The sequence below is a fragment of the Callorhinus ursinus genome, unplaced genomic scaffold (assembly GCF_003265705.2).
Source record: "Callorhinus ursinus isolate GAN/ISIS: 27379988/994484 unplaced genomic scaffold, GSC_fseal_2.0 scaffold34, whole genome shotgun sequence".
Classification (NCBI taxonomy): domain Eukaryota; kingdom Metazoa; phylum Chordata; class Mammalia; order Carnivora; family Otariidae; genus Callorhinus; species Callorhinus ursinus.
Window position 1 is genome coordinate 1,111,261 of NW_027397096.1, and position 17,785 is coordinate 1,129,045.

The 17,785-nt window shown below is 40.5% G+C and overlaps 2 protein-coding genes across 5 annotated transcripts in view; one reads left to right on the top strand and one right to left on the bottom strand.

Moving 5' to 3' along the window:
- The window catches only part of RPA1 (replication protein A1), a 75,183-nt gene extending 62,629 nt beyond the window's left edge, over positions 1-12,554 (bottom strand). For 3 of the 4 annotated variants that reach the window (XM_025851283.2, XM_073879281.1, XM_073879282.1), the window contains exon 1: positions 12,417-12,554. In XM_025851283.2, coding sequence (XP_025707068.1) covers positions 12,417-12,449 — 33 coding nt within the window. In that variant the 5' untranslated portion in view covers positions 12,450-12,554. Of the gene's footprint in view, positions 1-95; positions 118-12,416 lie in introns of those variants that run through there. The other variant, XM_073879283.1, reaches the window with a different exon arrangement.
- A 152-nt stretch (positions 12,555-12,706) lies between these two features.
- SMYD4 (SET and MYND domain containing 4) overlaps positions 12,707-17,785 on the top strand; it is a 54,816-nt gene continuing 49,737 nt past the window's right edge. The window contains exons 1-2 of the mRNA XM_025851413.2: positions 12,707-12,952; positions 13,870-14,015. Coding sequence (XP_025707198.1) covers positions 13,882-14,015 — 134 coding nt within the window. The 5' untranslated portion in view covers positions 12,707-12,952; positions 13,870-13,881. The remainder of the gene's footprint in view (positions 12,953-13,869; positions 14,016-17,785) is intronic.

A 17,785-nucleotide genomic window follows, 5' to 3' on the forward strand; every position in this document is an offset into this window, starting at 1 on the left:
CACACTGGAATATTGGCTGTCACTCCGAGGAAAAGCACTTGTGCCGTTGAGTTGTGAGTTGAACCAACTGCTTTTTTACACAACACCATTTTTACCTGCAAGGCCAAATGACAAACTGGTTATTCAAACTTCAGAATTTAGTAAATATTTTCTCAAAAATAAGGTGAACCTGTTTTCAAGGAAAATGACAGTTACTGCCAGTAATACAAGGGTTTTTTAGTGAAAATCGGAACTTTTGAAAACTTCTATTCGCCAACAATGAGCTTTACAGCTTCTCAATGCTTACAAACTTTTGATTAGTGAGATTAATAAGCATGAATTTTTGTTATATAATGAAACATACCAATATTTGGAAGATCTGCATAATGCAATGAGCCAGCATTTTCCAAATGACCAATGCATGACATTATGAATAATGCATAGGCAAAAGATCCATTCAAAATGCAAGACAGACCAATTCTTTTTTTTTTTTATTTAAGAGAGCGAGAGAGAGCAAGCATGAGCGGGAGGAGGGGCAGAAAGAGAGGGAGAAGCAGACTCCCTGATGATCAGAGAGCCCAACACGGGGCGAGATCCCTGGGATCATGACCCGAGCAGAAGGCAGATGCTTAACAACTGGGCCTCCCAGGTGCCCCAAGACAGACCAATTTAACATTCCAACTAACCTTTAAGAAACTACCATATGGGGCACCTGGGTGGCTCAGTCAGTTAAGCGACTGCTTTTGGCTCAGGTCATGATCCTGGAGTCCCGGGATCGAGTCCCGCATTGGGCTCCCCGCTCGGCAGGGAGTCTGCTTCTCCCTCTGACCCTCCCCCTTCTCATGTGCTCTCTCTCTCTCTCAAATAAATAAATAAAATCTTAAAAAAAAAAACTACCATTTGTTGAGTTTGATACAGTATTAGAGAAAAGCTTTGTCTATTCACAACCATTTCTGACACCGTGTGGGTTTTCCACATGAAGGAACTCTCTGTAGACACCAAGTGTGTCCTACAATCAATTCTGACACTAGAGTTAGTGTACACCCCATAGGTTAGAGGCTCAGTCCCACAAGACCTCCCTTGCTTACTTCAGATACCCACCTCAAGTAGTGGGTCCTTAAGATGCCCACACTTCTGCCTTACTTGCCTACAAATTGGGGGTTCCTATGACCCCCTCCTCAGGCTCAAAGAACTCAGAGAATCACTTTACTGGTTTATTATAAAAGATATTATAAAGGATACAAATGAACCACCAGATGAAGAGGTACATAGGGCAAGGTCTGGAAGGGTACTGAGCATAGGAATTTCTGTCCCTGTGTGGAATTTGGGGTGTGTGACCCTCCTGGCATGTAGATGTGTTCACCAACGTGGAAGCTCTCTGATTCCTGCTGTTTAGGGGTTTTCTGAAGGTCCCATTACATAGGCACGATTGATTAAATCACTGGCCATTGGTGACTAGATTAATCTCCTGACTCTCTGGGGGACAGTGGCAGGGCAGGGGGGAGTTTAGGGTTGAAAGTTCCAACCCTTTCTTTTTTTTTAAGATTTATTTATTTGAGAGAGAGAGCATGTGTGTGTGTGCGCATGAGCATGAGTGGGAGGGGTAGAGGGAAAGGGAGAGAGAATCTCAAGCCGACTCTGCACTGAGTGCAGAGCTGGATGTGGGGCTTGATCCCAGGACCCTGAGATCATGACCTGAGCTGAAACCAAGAGTCAGATGCTCAACTGACTATGCCACTCAGGTGCCCCAAGACCAAATATATGTTGCTTATTATATTATATTACAATATCACAAGGATCAAAAAAAGAAGCCTGAAATACTAAAATACTCCCTCTTTTTCCAACTACATACCTGAGGCCAGATTTCCTTTATATAGATCACCCCCCCAAAAAAAATCAATATACCGAATACAGAAGCTATTATGAAAATCTAGCTCCCATATCTTCTAAAGCCAGATGCTAAAGCAATGTGCAAAAATGTAAAACAATATCAATTTTCTATTTGTTTTGAAATATATAGCTGTTTTCCACCATTTATGTTAGCAGAAGTTTATCATTATCTTAAATGTATAAACATTTTTATAAAATATCTCAGTTATAATTTCAAATATGGTAAGGTAGATATCTCACACACAAAAAAAAGTTCTTGGGGGTAGAGGGGCAATGATTTTTTAAGAGTATTCTAAGATCAGGGTGCCTGAGTGGCTCAGTCTGTCAAGATCTTGATCTTGGCTCAGGTCATGATCGTAGGCCCGTGTCAGGCTCGGGGGCACAGGGCATGGGGCACTGGGCATGCAGTCTGCTTGAGACGCTCTTCCTCTGTCCCTCACCCTGCCTGAGCACATGCTCACTCTCTCTCTCTCTCTAAAATAAATAGATAAAACCTTTAAATAAAAAGAGTATTCTAAGATCAAAATGTTTGATGTTGAGTGTAGCATAACATAGAGTTGTCCAATTGCTGTGTTATGCACCTGAAACTAAGATAATGTTGTGTATCCACCGCACTTAATAAAAAAAAAAGAGAACCACCGCGTTTTAGACTAAATATTTGTGTCTCCCCTCCCCCAATTCATATGTTGAAGTCCTAAGCCCCAGTGTGATGGGAGCCTTTGGAGGTACTTAGATTTTTTTTTTTTTTATTTGCATTTATTCTGCAGAATTTACTCCCGGGCCATAAGTTTTTGTTTCTTCAGTTTCTTCTGGGATATCTTTTTCTTCTGTGCAACCTCCTCTTCTGGTTTAGGAGCAATCTGCTCTTTTTCAGTAAGGATCATCTCAATGTGGCAGGGAGAGCTCATGTATGGGTTAATCCGACCATGAGCCCTGTACGTTCTACGACGCATCTTGGGGGCTTTGTTCACCTGGATGTGCTCAATGACCAGAGAATCAACATCTAAACCCTTAAGTTCAGCATTACTCTCTGCATTTTTAAGCATGTGCAGTAAAAATTCAGCACTCTTCTTGGGCCACCGACCCTGTGTCCAGCCCCACTGTTTGGCCTGGGCACACCTACCAACTCCACCATTGTAGCGACAGAATGGCACACACTGCTTCTGTAAAGTGACGTCCTTCAGATACTTGGTGGCTTTTCGGATATGCATACCCTTGATGGCCTGGGCAGTTTCACGTGTGTTCTTAAAGTGAACACGAAGATTTGAACCTCTTGATTTACATGATTTCATAGGGTTTTCTGGGTCAAGCAAATAGCGAACCATTTTCAGAGGTCACCTCAGGCCGCTTAGGGGGAAGAGCAGATTTTTTTTTTTTAAGATTTTATTTATTTATTTGCCAGAGAGAAAGGGAGAGTACAAGCAGGGGGAGGGGCAGGCAAAGAGAGAAGCAGACTCCCCGCTGAGCCAGGAGCCCGATGTGGGGCTGGATCCCAGGACTCTGGGATCATGACCTGAGCCGAAGGCAGCCGCTTAACCATCTAAACCACCCAGGCGCCCCTGGAGGTACTTAGTTTTAATGAGGTCATGAGGGTGAAGACTCCATATCAGAATTATTGCCCTTAGAGGAGGAACAGACAGGAGAGCTCTCTCTTCCCACAAAGACGCAGTCATGGGAGCACACAGTGAGATGGCAGCTTCCAGCCAGGAACACAGCCCTCACCCAGAACTGAATCTGCTGGCACCTCAATCTCAGATTTCCTGGCCTCTATGAAAATGAAATCTGTTGTTCGCACCACCCAGTCTATTTTATAATAGTAGTCCGAACTCAGATGAAGTGCTCTAAAGCAATCCTTAAAAAAGTAAAGCAAAGAATACAGCTAATAAATCAATAGTGGAAATAAATTCAAATCATAAAAAATACTCAATCCAGAAGTCAGGAAAAGCTAAACAACCACAACAACAAACAGATGGGAAAAGTAGCAAAATGAAAAATTTAAACCTAAACATGTAACTATATTAAGTGTAAATGGTTCAAGTACTCCAATTAAAAGGCAGAAACTGTCAGGATGAATAAGATCCAACTATTTGCTGTCTACAAGAAATGTACTTCAAATATAAAGAGACAGGTTAAAAATGAAACATTGGAAAAAGATGTTTCATTACTGGCAGGCAAAGAAGGCTTCAGGACAAGGAATATTACCAGAGATAAAAAAGGACATTTCATAATAATGGGGTTGATTCCTGAAGAAGACACAATGATAAATGTATGCACCTAATAACAAAGTTTCAAAATACATGAAGCAAAAACCTACAGAATTAAAAGGAGAAATAGAGAAGTTCACCATTATCATTGGTGGTTTCAACACTCTTCTTTCAGTTAATGATAGGGCAAATAGACAAAAAAATATGTAGAACAATATGAAAGATTAAACTATCAACCAACTTGACCTAATTAGATAATCTAACAATTGCAAAATACACAGTCTTTTAAGTGCACCTATAACATTTTCATCAAGATTCCATATGCTGGGAAATAAAACAAGTCTCAGTAAATGTTAAAAGACTGAATTCAGAGAGTATGTTATTTGACCACACTGGAATTAAACTAAAAATCCTAACAATAGGATATCTAGAAAACTTCCAAATACTTGGAAATTAAACAGTAAACTTTTTTTTTTTTTTTTTTTTAAGTAATCTCTATACCCAACTTGGGGCTTGAACTCACAACTCAGAGATCAAGAGTCGCATGCTCTACCTATTGAGCCAGGAAGGTACCCTGTAAACAATAAACTTCTAAATAACCCATTTGTTGAAAAAGAAACCACAAGAGAAAATATAAAGTATTACTAGCAGAATGAAAATGAAAATACAATCTATCTAAATGTATGGTACTCACTAGAGAAATGCTTAGAGGGAAAATTAAAGCTTTAAATGATTAAAGAAAAAAGGTCCAAAATCAATTATCTAAGCTTCCACCATAAGAAGCCAGAAAAAGAATAAACTAAACTCAAGCATGTAGAAGGAAGGAATGAAAGAGAGCAAAAATCAATAAAATAGAAAATGGATAAGCAACAGGAAAAAACAATTGAACCAAAAGCTGGATCTTTGAAAAGATCAACAAAATTGATAAACCTCTAACTAGTCTGATCAAGAAAAAGAAAACAAATATTCTCAATATCAGAAATGAAAAATGCAAAAAAAAATGAAAAATGCATCACAATGAATCACATATATATTAGATTATACATACACGAGATAACTTTATGAAAAAACTTAGATTAAATGGGTAAGTCCCTTGAAAAACACAAAGTATCAAAACTAACATACAAAATGTAGAGATTCTAGATAGAAATATATCCATTAAAGAAACTGAATTTATAATTTAAAATATTCCAACAGAGATAACACTAGGTCCAGATGGTTTTATTGGTAAATTTTGTCTAACGTGTAAAGACAAAAAAATATCAATCTTGCATAAACTATGTCAGGCAATAGAGGAGAACACTTTCCAACTCATTTTATGATGTTAGGTTTACCTCATAGAAAAAACAAAGTCATTCTAAGAAAGAAAACTAATTGGGGCGCCTGGGTGGCTCAGTCGTTAGGCATCTGCCTTCAGCTCAGGTCATGAACCCAGGGTCCTGGGATCGAGCCCCACATCAGGCTCCCTGCTTGGGGGGAAGCCTGCTTCTCCCTCAGCCACTCCCCCTGCTTGTGTTCCCTCTCTCACTATATCTCTGTTTAAAAATAAAATAAAATAATAAAAAAAGAAAAATAAAAAAGAAAACTACAGACCTATATACAACTCATTAATGGAAATGCAAAATACCACTATACACTCACTAGGATAAACTTAAAAAGACTGACAAAACTAACTGTTGGCAAGGATATGGAGCAACTAGAATTCTCACAAGCACTTTGGAAAACAGTTTAGCAATTTCTTTTTTTTTTTTAAAGATTTCATTTATTTATTTGAGAGAGAGAGAATGAGAGCACAAGAGGGAAGAGGGTCAGTGGGAGAAGCAGACTCCCTGCTCAGCAGGGAGCCCGATGTGGGACTCGATCCCGGGACTCCAGGATCATGACCTGAGCTGAAGGCAGTTGCTTAACCAACTGAGCCACCCAGGCGCCCCAGTTTAGCAATTTCTTATATTCACTTAACGTATAACCCAGCAATTACACTCCTAGGCATTTATCCCAGAGAAGTGAAAATATATTTCCACAAAAAGACGTGTACATAAATGTTCATACCATCTTCATTCATAATAGCCAAAAAATGAAAATAACTCAAATGTTTAACAGTACCAGGTCAATTAAACAAATTGTGTTTATTCACACAATAGAGTACTACACAGCAATAAAAGGTGCAAACTACTGGGACGACATTTTGCTGAGACAAAGAAGCCAGATACAAGTTTACATGAAGTTTCAGAATGGTCAAAACTAACCTTTAGAGATAAAAACCAGAAGTCAAAACTCTGGTTTACCTAGGCTGGAAGCAAGGACTAGGGAAGGAACAGGAGATTGGAATGGTGTATACATTTGCCAAAGCTCATCAAACTGAAAACATCTTGATGAGCTTTTATTATATACATTTATTATATACATTACAGTTTTTATTAAGTGTAAATCCCATTGAATTTCAGTAAAGGTGATTTTTTTAAGTTCCTAGGGAACAGAACTTGGGCAGGGTGGAGGAAAAAGTCAGTAATTTCTTAAAACACCTTTCTGTTCTATTTGATTTTAAAACCACACACATGTATTAATTTATTATTCTTTTTAATTTGTGTCATCATAAAGTGATTATAAGATTAAATCTTCTGGGACATACAATACGATATGTACACTGAAGACAAAATTGCCTTAAATTTTCCAAATTAACATTACCTATAAAAACACAAAGTAAACCCAATTTAAAAAATGGGCAAAACGCTTTAGAATAGACATTTTCCAAAGACCTACAGATGGCCAATAGATACAAAGAATCTTCAACATCACTAATCATCATGGAAATGCAAATCAAAACCACAATCAGATTGAGTATTATCAAAAAGACAAAAAGTATGAAGTGTTGGCAAAGATGTGGATGAAAAGGAACCCTTGTACACTGTTGGTGGGGAACATAAATTGGTGCAGCCACTATGGAAAACAGTACGGAGGCTCCTCAAAAAATTAAAAATCAAAACCACCATATGATCCAGCAGTTCAACTTCCGGGTATGTACCTGAAGAAAAAACACCAATTCAAAGAGATATACGAACCCTATGTTCACTGCAGCATTACTTATAATATCCAAGATTAAGAAGCAACCTAAGTGTCCATAAAGAGATGAACGGATAAAGACATAAAGATAAAGATAAAGACACACACACACACACACACACACACACACACACACACAGGAGTATTACTCAACCATAAAAAAGAATGAAATCTTACCACTTGTGACAACAAGATGGACCTAGACAGTATTATGCTAAATGAAATAAGCCTGACAGAGAAGACAAATAACATATGATTTCATGTTGAATCTATAAAACAAAAAAAAAAAAACAGAAACAAACTCATAGATACAGGAAACAAACTATTAGTTACACGAGTGGGGAGTGACTGGGTGCGGGTGAAATGGGTGAAGGGAATTAAGAGGTTCAGGCTTGGGGCACCTGGGTGGCTCAGCTGGTTAAGCATCTGCCTTTGGCTCAGGCTGAGATCTCAGGGTCCTGGGATCAAGCCCCACATTGGGCTCCCTGCTCAGCGGGAAGCCTGCTTCTCCCTCTCCCTCTGCCTGCCGCTTCCCCTGCTTGTGCTCTGTCAAATAAATAAATAAAATCCTTAAAAAAAAAAAAGAGGTTTAGGCTTCCAGATATAAAATAAATGGGTCATGGGGATGTAAAGCACAACACAGGGAAGTTAGTCAGTAACAATGTAATAACTTTGTGTGGTAACAGACAGTAACCAGATTTATTATGGGGATCATTTCCTAATGTATAAAAATGCCAAATCACTATGATGAACACCTGAAACTAATAGAATACTGTATGTCAATTATACCTCAATTAAAAAAATACTAAGCAACAGAATGTAGTCAAGGGCACATGCATTCAAATCTTCACCCCACTGACAAATTATTTAACTTCTCTGCACTTTAATTTCTTCATCTGTGAGATGCAGGTAATTATGGAAATCTACCTTACAGGGTTATTGTAAGTACTGACTATTATAAAGTATCTGGCACATTGGAAAAGGCAAAAATATTAGTTCCTTTCCCTTTTCTTTATATTACCCAATAAATTAAGATACAAATGCTATTTATTCGATTTACCACAATACTTCCATGCATAATCTCTTCTTTTATATTAGCTCTTGCCCCAAATGCCTCTACTATTTATGTGTTAGTTGCTTACCCTTTGGGCCTGTGTCTTTTGAACTGAAATGATACTACTTGCTTTAGCTGATGATAATCAAGAGTTGGCAAAGGTCCTCCACACTGTCACCACAAACACAAACATTTTCTTTGCCATTTATGAATAAAACTTAATACTTGACCTAACACTGGAAATATGTTTCCAAAGTTTTGAATACAGCAAAAACCAAGCAATAAAATTATTAACACCATAACCATTCTTTCTAAAAGTGAAGAACAAGAAAAATAAAAATAAATAAAAGTGAAGAACAATTCCTAATTTGTCTTAAAGGCACAAGGTGGGGCGCCTGGGTGGCTTAGTTACGCGCTCTTGCTCTCTGTCTCTTAAATTTTTTTAAAAGATTTTATTTATTTATTTGTCAGAGAGAGAGAGAGAGCACAAGCAGGGGAAGCAGCAGGCAGAGGGAGAAGCTGGCTTCCCACTGAGCAAGAAGCCTGATGCGGGCCTTGATGCCTGAACCCCAGGATCATGACCTGAGCTGAAGGTAAACACTCAACCCACTGAGCCGCCCAGGCATCCCAATAAATCTTTTTTTTTTAAAGCGCAAGGTAGCAGCTAAAAGTAAATGAGAACTACAATTTTCAATCCCTTCTCAGGTTTAATTGTTCCTAATTTATTCAAATAGTCACTCCACTCTGCCAACGGTTCTTCCCCACTCATCTCTGTCCCTTTCTTTTCACTGCCTCATATGCAACTAGCAAACATTTACTGGATACCTAAAATTTGCCAGCACTGCTCCCGGTATTTAGGAGACTATTTTGAGCGAAAAAAGATGTTAATTTCAGGCCTCAAAGAATCTACAATCCAGTGGGGAAGACAGAAGGTAGCTAATATTAGTCAAATAAAAAGTAAATAAGTATAAAATTACATCTGTGATTATTAATAAGAAATAACATATACTGAGCATTTACTGCGTACCAGGCATGGACTAAGCACTTTAAATGTAAAAGCTCACCTAATTCCCCACTAACCCTAGGCAATAGGTACCAGGTATCATTACCCTCATTTTACAGAAGAGAAAGGCAAAGTTTAGTATCTTGCCCAAAGTCACACAGCTAGTAAGTGAACAAGCAGGAGTTAGGGTCTCAAAATAAAGGGAATTAGGCTAGTAAGTCAAGGAAGGCTTCTCTGAAGAACTAACTGAGCTGAAATTTGAAGATTGTTAGCCAGGGAGGGGAGAGTGAAGAACCACACAGGGAGATGGGAAAAGAATGTACAAGAGTATGGAATATATCAGGAATTTATATTAAAAAAAAGAAAAAAGACACAAAGAAATGGAAAGACATTCCATGCTCGTGGGTTAGAGGAATAAATAGTGTTAAAATGTCTATACTACCCAAAGCAATCTACACATTTAATGCAATCCCTATCAAAATGCCAATAACATTTTTCACAGAACTAGAATAATCCTAAAATTCATAAGGAACCACAAAAGACCTCAAATAGCTAAAGCAATCTTGAAAAAAACAAACCAGAGGCATCACAATTCCAGACTTCAAGTTATATTACAAAGCCATAGTCATCAAAACAGTATGGTACTGGCACAAAAACAGACACACAAATCAATGAAACAAAACAGAAAACCCAGAAATAAACCCACAATTATATGGTCAATTAATCTTCAACGAAGGAGGAAAAGAATATACAATGGGAAAAAGACAAGTCTTCAACAAATTGTTTTGGGAAAACTGGACAGCAACACGCAAAAGAATGAAACTGGACCACTTTCTTACACCATACACAAACACAAACTCAAAATGAGTTAAAGATCTAAATGTGAGACCTGAACCATAAGAATCCTAGAAGACAGCAGAAGCAGTAATTTCTCTGACATCAGCCATAGCAACATCTTTCTGGATAGGTCTCCTGAGATAAGGGAAATAAAAGCAAAAATAAACTACCGGGATTACATCAAAATAAAAAGCTTCTGCACAGCAAAGTAAACAGTCAACAAAACCAAAAGACAACCTACTGAATGGGAGAAGATATTTGAAAATAACAGATCTGATAAAGGCTTAATATCCAAAATATGTAAAGAACTGCTACAACTCAACACCCAAAACACAAATAACCCAATTAAAAAATGGACAGAAGACACGAACAGACATTTCTCCAAAGCAGACAGATGGCCAACACACATGCAAAAATGTTCATCATGACTCATCATCAGGGAAATGCATATCAAAACTACAGTGAGATATCACTTTACAGCTGTCAGAATGGCTAAAACCAACAACACAAGAAACAGTATTGGCAAGGATGATGTGAAAAAGGAACCCTCGTGCACTGTTGGGTGGGAATGCAAACAGGTGCAAAAACAGTATGGAGGTTCCTCAAAAAGTTAAAAATAGAACTACCTTAGAATCCAGTAATTGCACTATTGGGTAGTTTCCCAAAAATATGAAAACACTAATTCAAAAGGATACATGCACCCCATGTTTGCTGCAGCATTATTTACAATAGCCAAATTATGGAAGCAGCCCAAGTGTCCATTGGTAGATGAATGGATAAAGAAGATATGTTACATATACACAATGGAATATTATTCAGCCATAACAAAGAATAAAGTCTTGCCATTTGTAACAACATGGATGGAGCTAGAGAGTATAATGCTAAGCAAAGTAAGTCAGTCTGAGAGAGACAAATCCCATATGCTTTCATTCATACGAGCAATTTAAGAAACAAAACAAATGAGCAAAGAAAAAAAAGGGAGAGACAAACCAAGAAACAGACTCTTAACTATAGAGAACAAACTGATGGTTACCAGAGAGAGGTGGGTGGGGGGATGGGGGAAATAGGCGAAGGGGATTAAAGAGTACACTTTTCATGAGCCCTGAGTAATGTACAGAATCGCTGAATCACTATATTGTACACTATATTGTACTCCCGCGGTTGCTAGACCCTGATAGCTCTGCTGCTAACCATACAGAACACTATATGTTAACTATACTGGAGTTAAAATTTAAAAAATAAAAAAACAACAACAAAAAGGTTGGAAAGGAAGGGAGAACAAGTGGGAATATGCAGTGATGGGAAGGTGTGTGGGCGTGGGAGGGGAGGTTATGCTGGGTGGAAGTCAGTAGTCCAGGCAAGAAACAATGGTGCCAGAGTGGAAGAAGAGAAGTAGATGGATTTAAGAGGCATGTGTGGAGGTAAAACACCAGATTGGGTAATGGACTGAACATCTAAGGTGATGGAAGTTTGCAGGAAGAATGATTCCACAATTTCTGGCTAGCATTATCTTAATGGATAATGGTGCCATTCATCGAGATAGGGAACACCAAGAGGCCCAAACTTAGTAGAATAACGGATTTGCTTTGGGGCATGTTGAATATAAAATGCCTTTGAGGTATCAGGTAGGCAGGCATATTACAGAGGTTTATCTTTCAGAATAAAGGTGGCTCCGGACAAAGAAATGTCTGAGCAACTGACATAGTTGGTAATGGGATTGTCTTGGTAGAAGAGGGCCTAAAACATAACCTTGACTAAACCTAGAACATAACCTTGAGTAAACAAAAACTTACAATGAGGGACCGGCAAATAAAACGAGGAAAGACCAGCCAAGCCAAGCCATAGAAGCCAAAAAGAGTGTTATCGGAAAGAAGTAATGCTCAAAACTGCTCAAAAGAAGTAACTCTCAAACACTACTGAGAACTCTGGTTAAGTTAAAAACTGAAAAGTGTCTGTTAGATTTAACGACTTGGAAGCACTGCTAACTTCTGCCAGGGTTCTTTCCGAGGGTTCTTTATATAGTGATCGAGGGAACAACGGATTGGAGTCCGTTAACGGGAGGTGAGCTGAAAACAGACAACTCGAGAAGTTTGGCTGTGGATAGGGGACGGGGAGGAGATAGGGAGTGGCCACAGGAGGGTGATGGAGGACGATCAAGTTAATTTTGCTTCGTTTTCTTAAGTAGAAAAAAAAATGGATATGTTTGAAAGACGACAGTAAAAATTCGAGGAGAGAGTGAGAATTCTAGGGAGTCACCCGACGGTCCCCCCCTTATCTTCTCCTCTCGCGTTCTCTCCCTATCCCCTCCAGCTCCTCTCTCCCTTCTCCACCCCCACAACCACAGGGCCCACCGCCACCCCAGCCCGCCTGCCCGCAGGCGTCTCCTCACCGCAATGGCCCCCTCGCTCAGGTGGCCCACCATGACTGCGCTGCGCCAACTCCCGCGCTCCTGCTTCTCCGCAGCTTCGGCTTCACTCACGGGACCCCGCGCGCTCCAAAGCTATTGGGCCAAGTGGCTGCAGGCACCACCCCCGCCTTCTGACATGCGCAAGTCACAAGGGCGGGCTTAGGGGCGGAACAGACACCGCATTGGCCGAGGGAGCCCACGTGACATGCAAGGGCCCGGGTTCAGGACCTAGTCACCCGACGACTGCGCCTGGGGGCGGGGCCCGAGCCGTGGGGCGCGCCAAGGATGACGCGGGTTCTTTTTCTGGGCACGCGGTCCTGTACCGGAAGCTTTCCGAGAAAAACCTGGCTCGGCCTTTGACGGGCAGACCGACTGTTAGCCCAAGAGAGAGTTAGAGCTGTTCCCTGATAGCTCTGCTGCTAACCATAGGCAAAGCGGTAACGATTCCTTCAGCAACCCGAGTGCCGAGCTCCCGCCATTGCTAGACCCTGAGCTTGGCACAGTGGGGATCTCCGAAGGTAAATAAGATCCGGTCCCTGCTCTCAGAGGAGAGCATAGTCTGTCGAGGGAGTTACCGCAGTGAGTAGCCCTAACTCCAGGTAGACATAATATGGACCTCAGGAGAGACACAAAGTGTGTCTGCACGCACAGATGGAAAATCAGGGAAGGCTTCCTGGAGGAGGTGCCATTTAAACTTGGTCTTGAAGGATGTGTGCAGATTTGCGAGGTGGACTCTGAGGGTAGGGATGCTCCCGGAAGAATGCATAGCCTATGCAAAAACTAGAGAGGTGAATAGCCTGGCAAGCTGGGGCTAGCTTTAAGTAGCTCAGGGTAGTAGGGTACAAAGGAAGAGGTGAGACTTGGGCATTAGAAAATGAGCCCAGGGGTCACATTTGTACTGGGCTTCCCTAAATGCTTGGAGGAGCATTGATTAAAGCACTGAGACATCTGTCTCAGTGTGGAGGATGAATTGAATTTAGGGGGTAGGGTAGGGAACTGAGGACCTGGAGACTAGTTATGATCCTGGAAAGGATGCCAGACAAGAGATGGTGAGGACTTGAACTAAAGGAATGATCTGGGGATTGAAAGAAGAAACTGAACTGTGTAAGAGATAGAAACATTTGTTAATTTAATAGCTAGGGAGAGAGAAAAATCTGGGATGTCTCAGGTTTCTGACTTGAGGAGCTTGGGAAGATGGAGGTCTAAGAGGCAAGCCTGGTGTGTGGAACAAAGTAGGCCTTCAGTAAATATTTCTGAATAAAATGATGTTCAGTGAATAGGTGTGAGAGAAAATAGATCCTCAGCATGTAAACCACAGAAAAAGATCACAATTGATTTTGTTGCTTCACATTTGCTTGAGTGAAATCTTGATTTTTTTTCTGGAATTGTGCATTTGTAGAAATCTGAATTCCTTATTTTCTTATTCATTTTATAGACCTAAAGTAGAATGGATCTGCCTGTGGATGAGTGGAAATCATATATATTTCAGAAGTGGTCTTTGCTCCCAAAGTCCATTCAGGACACAATTTCTACGGCAGACACTTTAAGGGATATCTTTCTTCACTCCTCTTCACTTCTTCAGTAAGTGTGTGAAAGCTTTCATCTGGGAAATTTTGATCTAAGAAATGTTCTGTTTTGTCATTTGCTCTCAAGTTCTGTCTCCTTTTCATGGAAGGATTAAGTTCAGATTTTTATATTTTGGGGCATTCAGCAGTTCTTGCTATTTCCAGGTTTTCCTAACCTACTATTATAGAACAGGCAGGGATGCTAATGGCTTTTTTGGTGTCAGTGTTATGTTTCAGTATTCAATGCCTTGCTACAGAAACTAGACTGTGAACTTTGCCATCTCCCAAAAGATATAGTGGACATTTACTAGCTACACATAGAGATTTATAAGTGCTCAAATTGAGAAAGGACTTAAGAAGTCATATAGTCTAACCCCAGTATTTTACAAACTCTCTTGACTATTCTCCTCAGTAATAAATACCATTTTATTATCACAACCTAGTATGTACATACATATATAGAAAATAGAAACAAGAGTTTCCCAAAACATCCAGTGAATTTTTATTGGTGCCAGCCACTGTGCTAGATGCTTAGAGCACAAAAAATACATTAGTGAGGGGGTGCCTGGCTGGGTCAGTCAGTAGAACATATGACTCTTGATCTTAAGGTCGTGAGTTCAAGCCCTACATTGGGCAGTAGAGCTTACTTAAAAAAAAAAAGGAAAGAAAAATACATACGTGAATCAAAAATAGACACAGGGGTGCCTGGGTGGCTTAGTCGGTTAAGCAGCTGCCTTCGGCTCTGGTTATGATCCCAGGGTCCTGGGATCACATCCCATATCATCGGGCTCCCTGCTTGGTGGAGAGCCTGCTTCTCCCTCTCCTCCTGCCTGTTGCTTTGCCTACTTGTGCGCTCTCTCTCAATCTGTGTCAAATAAATAAATAAAATCTTTAAAAATAAATAAAATAAGACACAGATCCTTATCCTTGAGGAGCTTAATTCTGGCAAGGAGAGACAGACAATAAACATAAATAAGCAAAGTATATAGTATGTTAAAGGTGCTAAGTATAATAGAAAAAAAATTAAAATAGAACAGGGTAAGGGAAATAGGCAGTGCCAGGAGTGAGAGTGCAGATTGTAGTAGTAAATAATGTGATCAGATGTGGTCTCATTGAAAACATGGAAGTTGAGGGGCACCTGGGTGGCTCAGTCAGTTAAGTATCCAACTCTTGATTTCAGTTCAGGTCATGATCTCAGGGTTGTGAGATCAAGCCCCCATCATTCTCCATGCTGAGCATGGAGCCTGCTTAAGATTCTGTTCTCCTGGCCCTCCATACTTGGGTGCACATGCTCGCTCGCTCTCTCTCTCTCTCAAAAAAAAAAGTTGGAAGTTGAGCAAAGTCTTGGAGATACAGAAGCTAACAAATCAGATATTTGAGAGAAGAGTGCTCCACACAGAGATCCCAGGTTGGGAGTGTGTCTGGCATGTTCAAGAAATAGCAAGAAAGCTAGTATGAGTGAATAGAATAAGCCAGAGGGAGAAGAGCAGGAAATAACAGTAGAGAGGCATGGGGATTGGGGCGTAGCAGGTGGCACAAATCATGTTGGCCCTCCTAAGTGCCTTATCTTTTGACTCTGAGTAGGAAATTATTGCAGGGTGGGGTAGGCAGACTTCTAAAACTGATGCCCCCCACCAGCAGTTGACCTTGAGATACAGTTATCTGAGTGGGCCTAGCCTAATCAGGTGACATCTTTAAAGAGCCTTTTTTTCCAGCTGGTAGCATAAAGGAATTTCAAAGAGATTCAAACCATGAGATGTAAATGTGCTTGTGCTGACTTTGAAGATGGAGGGGGACCATATAAGGAATGCAGGAAGCCTCTGTAAGCTAAAAGTAGTTCCTGGATAATAGCCGGCAAGGAACTGAGGATGTCAGGCCTACACCTGTAAGGAATTGGCTTCTACCAAAAACCTGAATGACCTTAGAAGCGGATTCTTTCCCAGGTCTTCCATATAAGAGGTCACCTTGATTTCAGCCTTGTGAGACCCTATTCAAGAGAACTCAGCCAAGCTCACCTGCACTTCTGATCTATAGACTGTGAGGATAATAAATGGGTATTTAAGCTGCTGAAGTTGTGGTATTGGTTACACAAAGAAGAAAACTAATTCACAGGGTTTTGAGAGAATGATAGGATCTGATAATATTTTAAAGCAGAGGTCAGCAAACTACAGCTGTAGTGTGAATCCATCCTGCTCCCTGTTTTTATATGGCCATCAGCTAAGAATGGTTTTTACAGGTAACCATTTACAGTTGATTTGATGATAGGGAACACTTGCTTTGAACCCCAATTAAGCAAAATCCATTAAATAAAGAGGGGTGCCTGGATGGCTCAATCAGTTAAGCGTCTGACTCTTGGTTTCAGCTCAGGTCATGATCTCAGGGTCCTGGGATTGAGCCCCATGTGGAACTCTGTGCTTGGTGGGGAGTCTGCTTGAGATTCTCTTCCTCTCCCTCTGCCCCCCCAAATAAATAAATCTTAAAATAAAATTAAAATTAAAAAAAATTCCATTCTCATTAGTAGACCTGTATTACATGAGACACCTGGCCTGCTCAGTCAGAGGAACATGTGACTCTTAATCTCAGGGTCATGAGTTCGAGCCCCAAGGTGGGGAAAGAAATTGCTAAAAAAAATTTTTTTTAAAGTAGACCTGTGGGGCACCTGGGTGGCTCAGTCAGTTAAGCATCTGCCTTTGGCTCAGGTCATGATCCTGGAGTCCTGGGATCAAGCCCCACATCCTGCTCCCTGGGGAGTCTACTTCTCCCTCTTCCGCTCCCCCCACTTGCGTGCGCACGTGCTCTCTCTATCTCTCTCAAATACGTCTTAAAAGTAGATCTGTATTACAAAAAATTATACTCAATTATTTTTTTAAAGATTTTATTTATTTTTATTTGAGAGAATGAGAGAGAGCATGAGGGGGGGAGGGTCAGAGGGAGAAGCAGACTCTCCGCTGAGCAGGGAGCCCAATGTGGGACTCGATCCCGGGACCCCAGGATCATGACCTGAGCCGAAGGCAGTCGCTTAACCAACTGAGCCACCCAGGCACCCTCAATTACTATTTTTTAATTTTATCAAACATTTCATAGAAATTTGTCTTCTCTTGTAGAAATACCTCTGTAATAGCCTTGATTTTCCTCTTGGCCCAAAAAACCTGAATATTTACTCTCTGACTTTCTACAGGAAAAGTTTGCTGACTCCTGTTTCAAGAGATCACTCTGACTACAGTGTTGAGAATAGGCTATAGGAGAAGAAAGGGTGTAATTAGAGAAACCTGTTGGGAGGCTCTTACATTAATCCAGGTGAGAGATGAGGTGATGATAATTTGGACCAGGGTGGTAGTGGTAAGGATGATGAGAAGTGGCTAGATTCTGAAGGTAGACTTAATAGCATTCCCTGAAAGATGAGATGTGCTGTGTTAGAGAATGAGAGAAGTAAAAAGTGGCTCTGGGGATACAGGCCTAAGAAGGATGAAATTACCATCACCTGGGGGCGTGGCAGATGGAGCTGTTTTGGGAAAGATGATCAGGGGTTCATCGTTCAGTTTAAGATGTCTAGTAGACAGCCAAGTGGAGCTTTCTAAATGAGCATGGCATTTAGGAGAGAGCACTAGGCTAGAGATAGAAATTTGGGAGTCATACATGGGATTTCAAGTCACAGACCGGGTAAGTTTCACCATGGAAGAGAGTGTAGATTCTTACTGCATATGATGTACTTCGATATTTTCCTTTATCTCATTTTAAAAATAATAATTAGGTGCCTGGGTGCCTCAGTCGGTTAAGCATCCGACT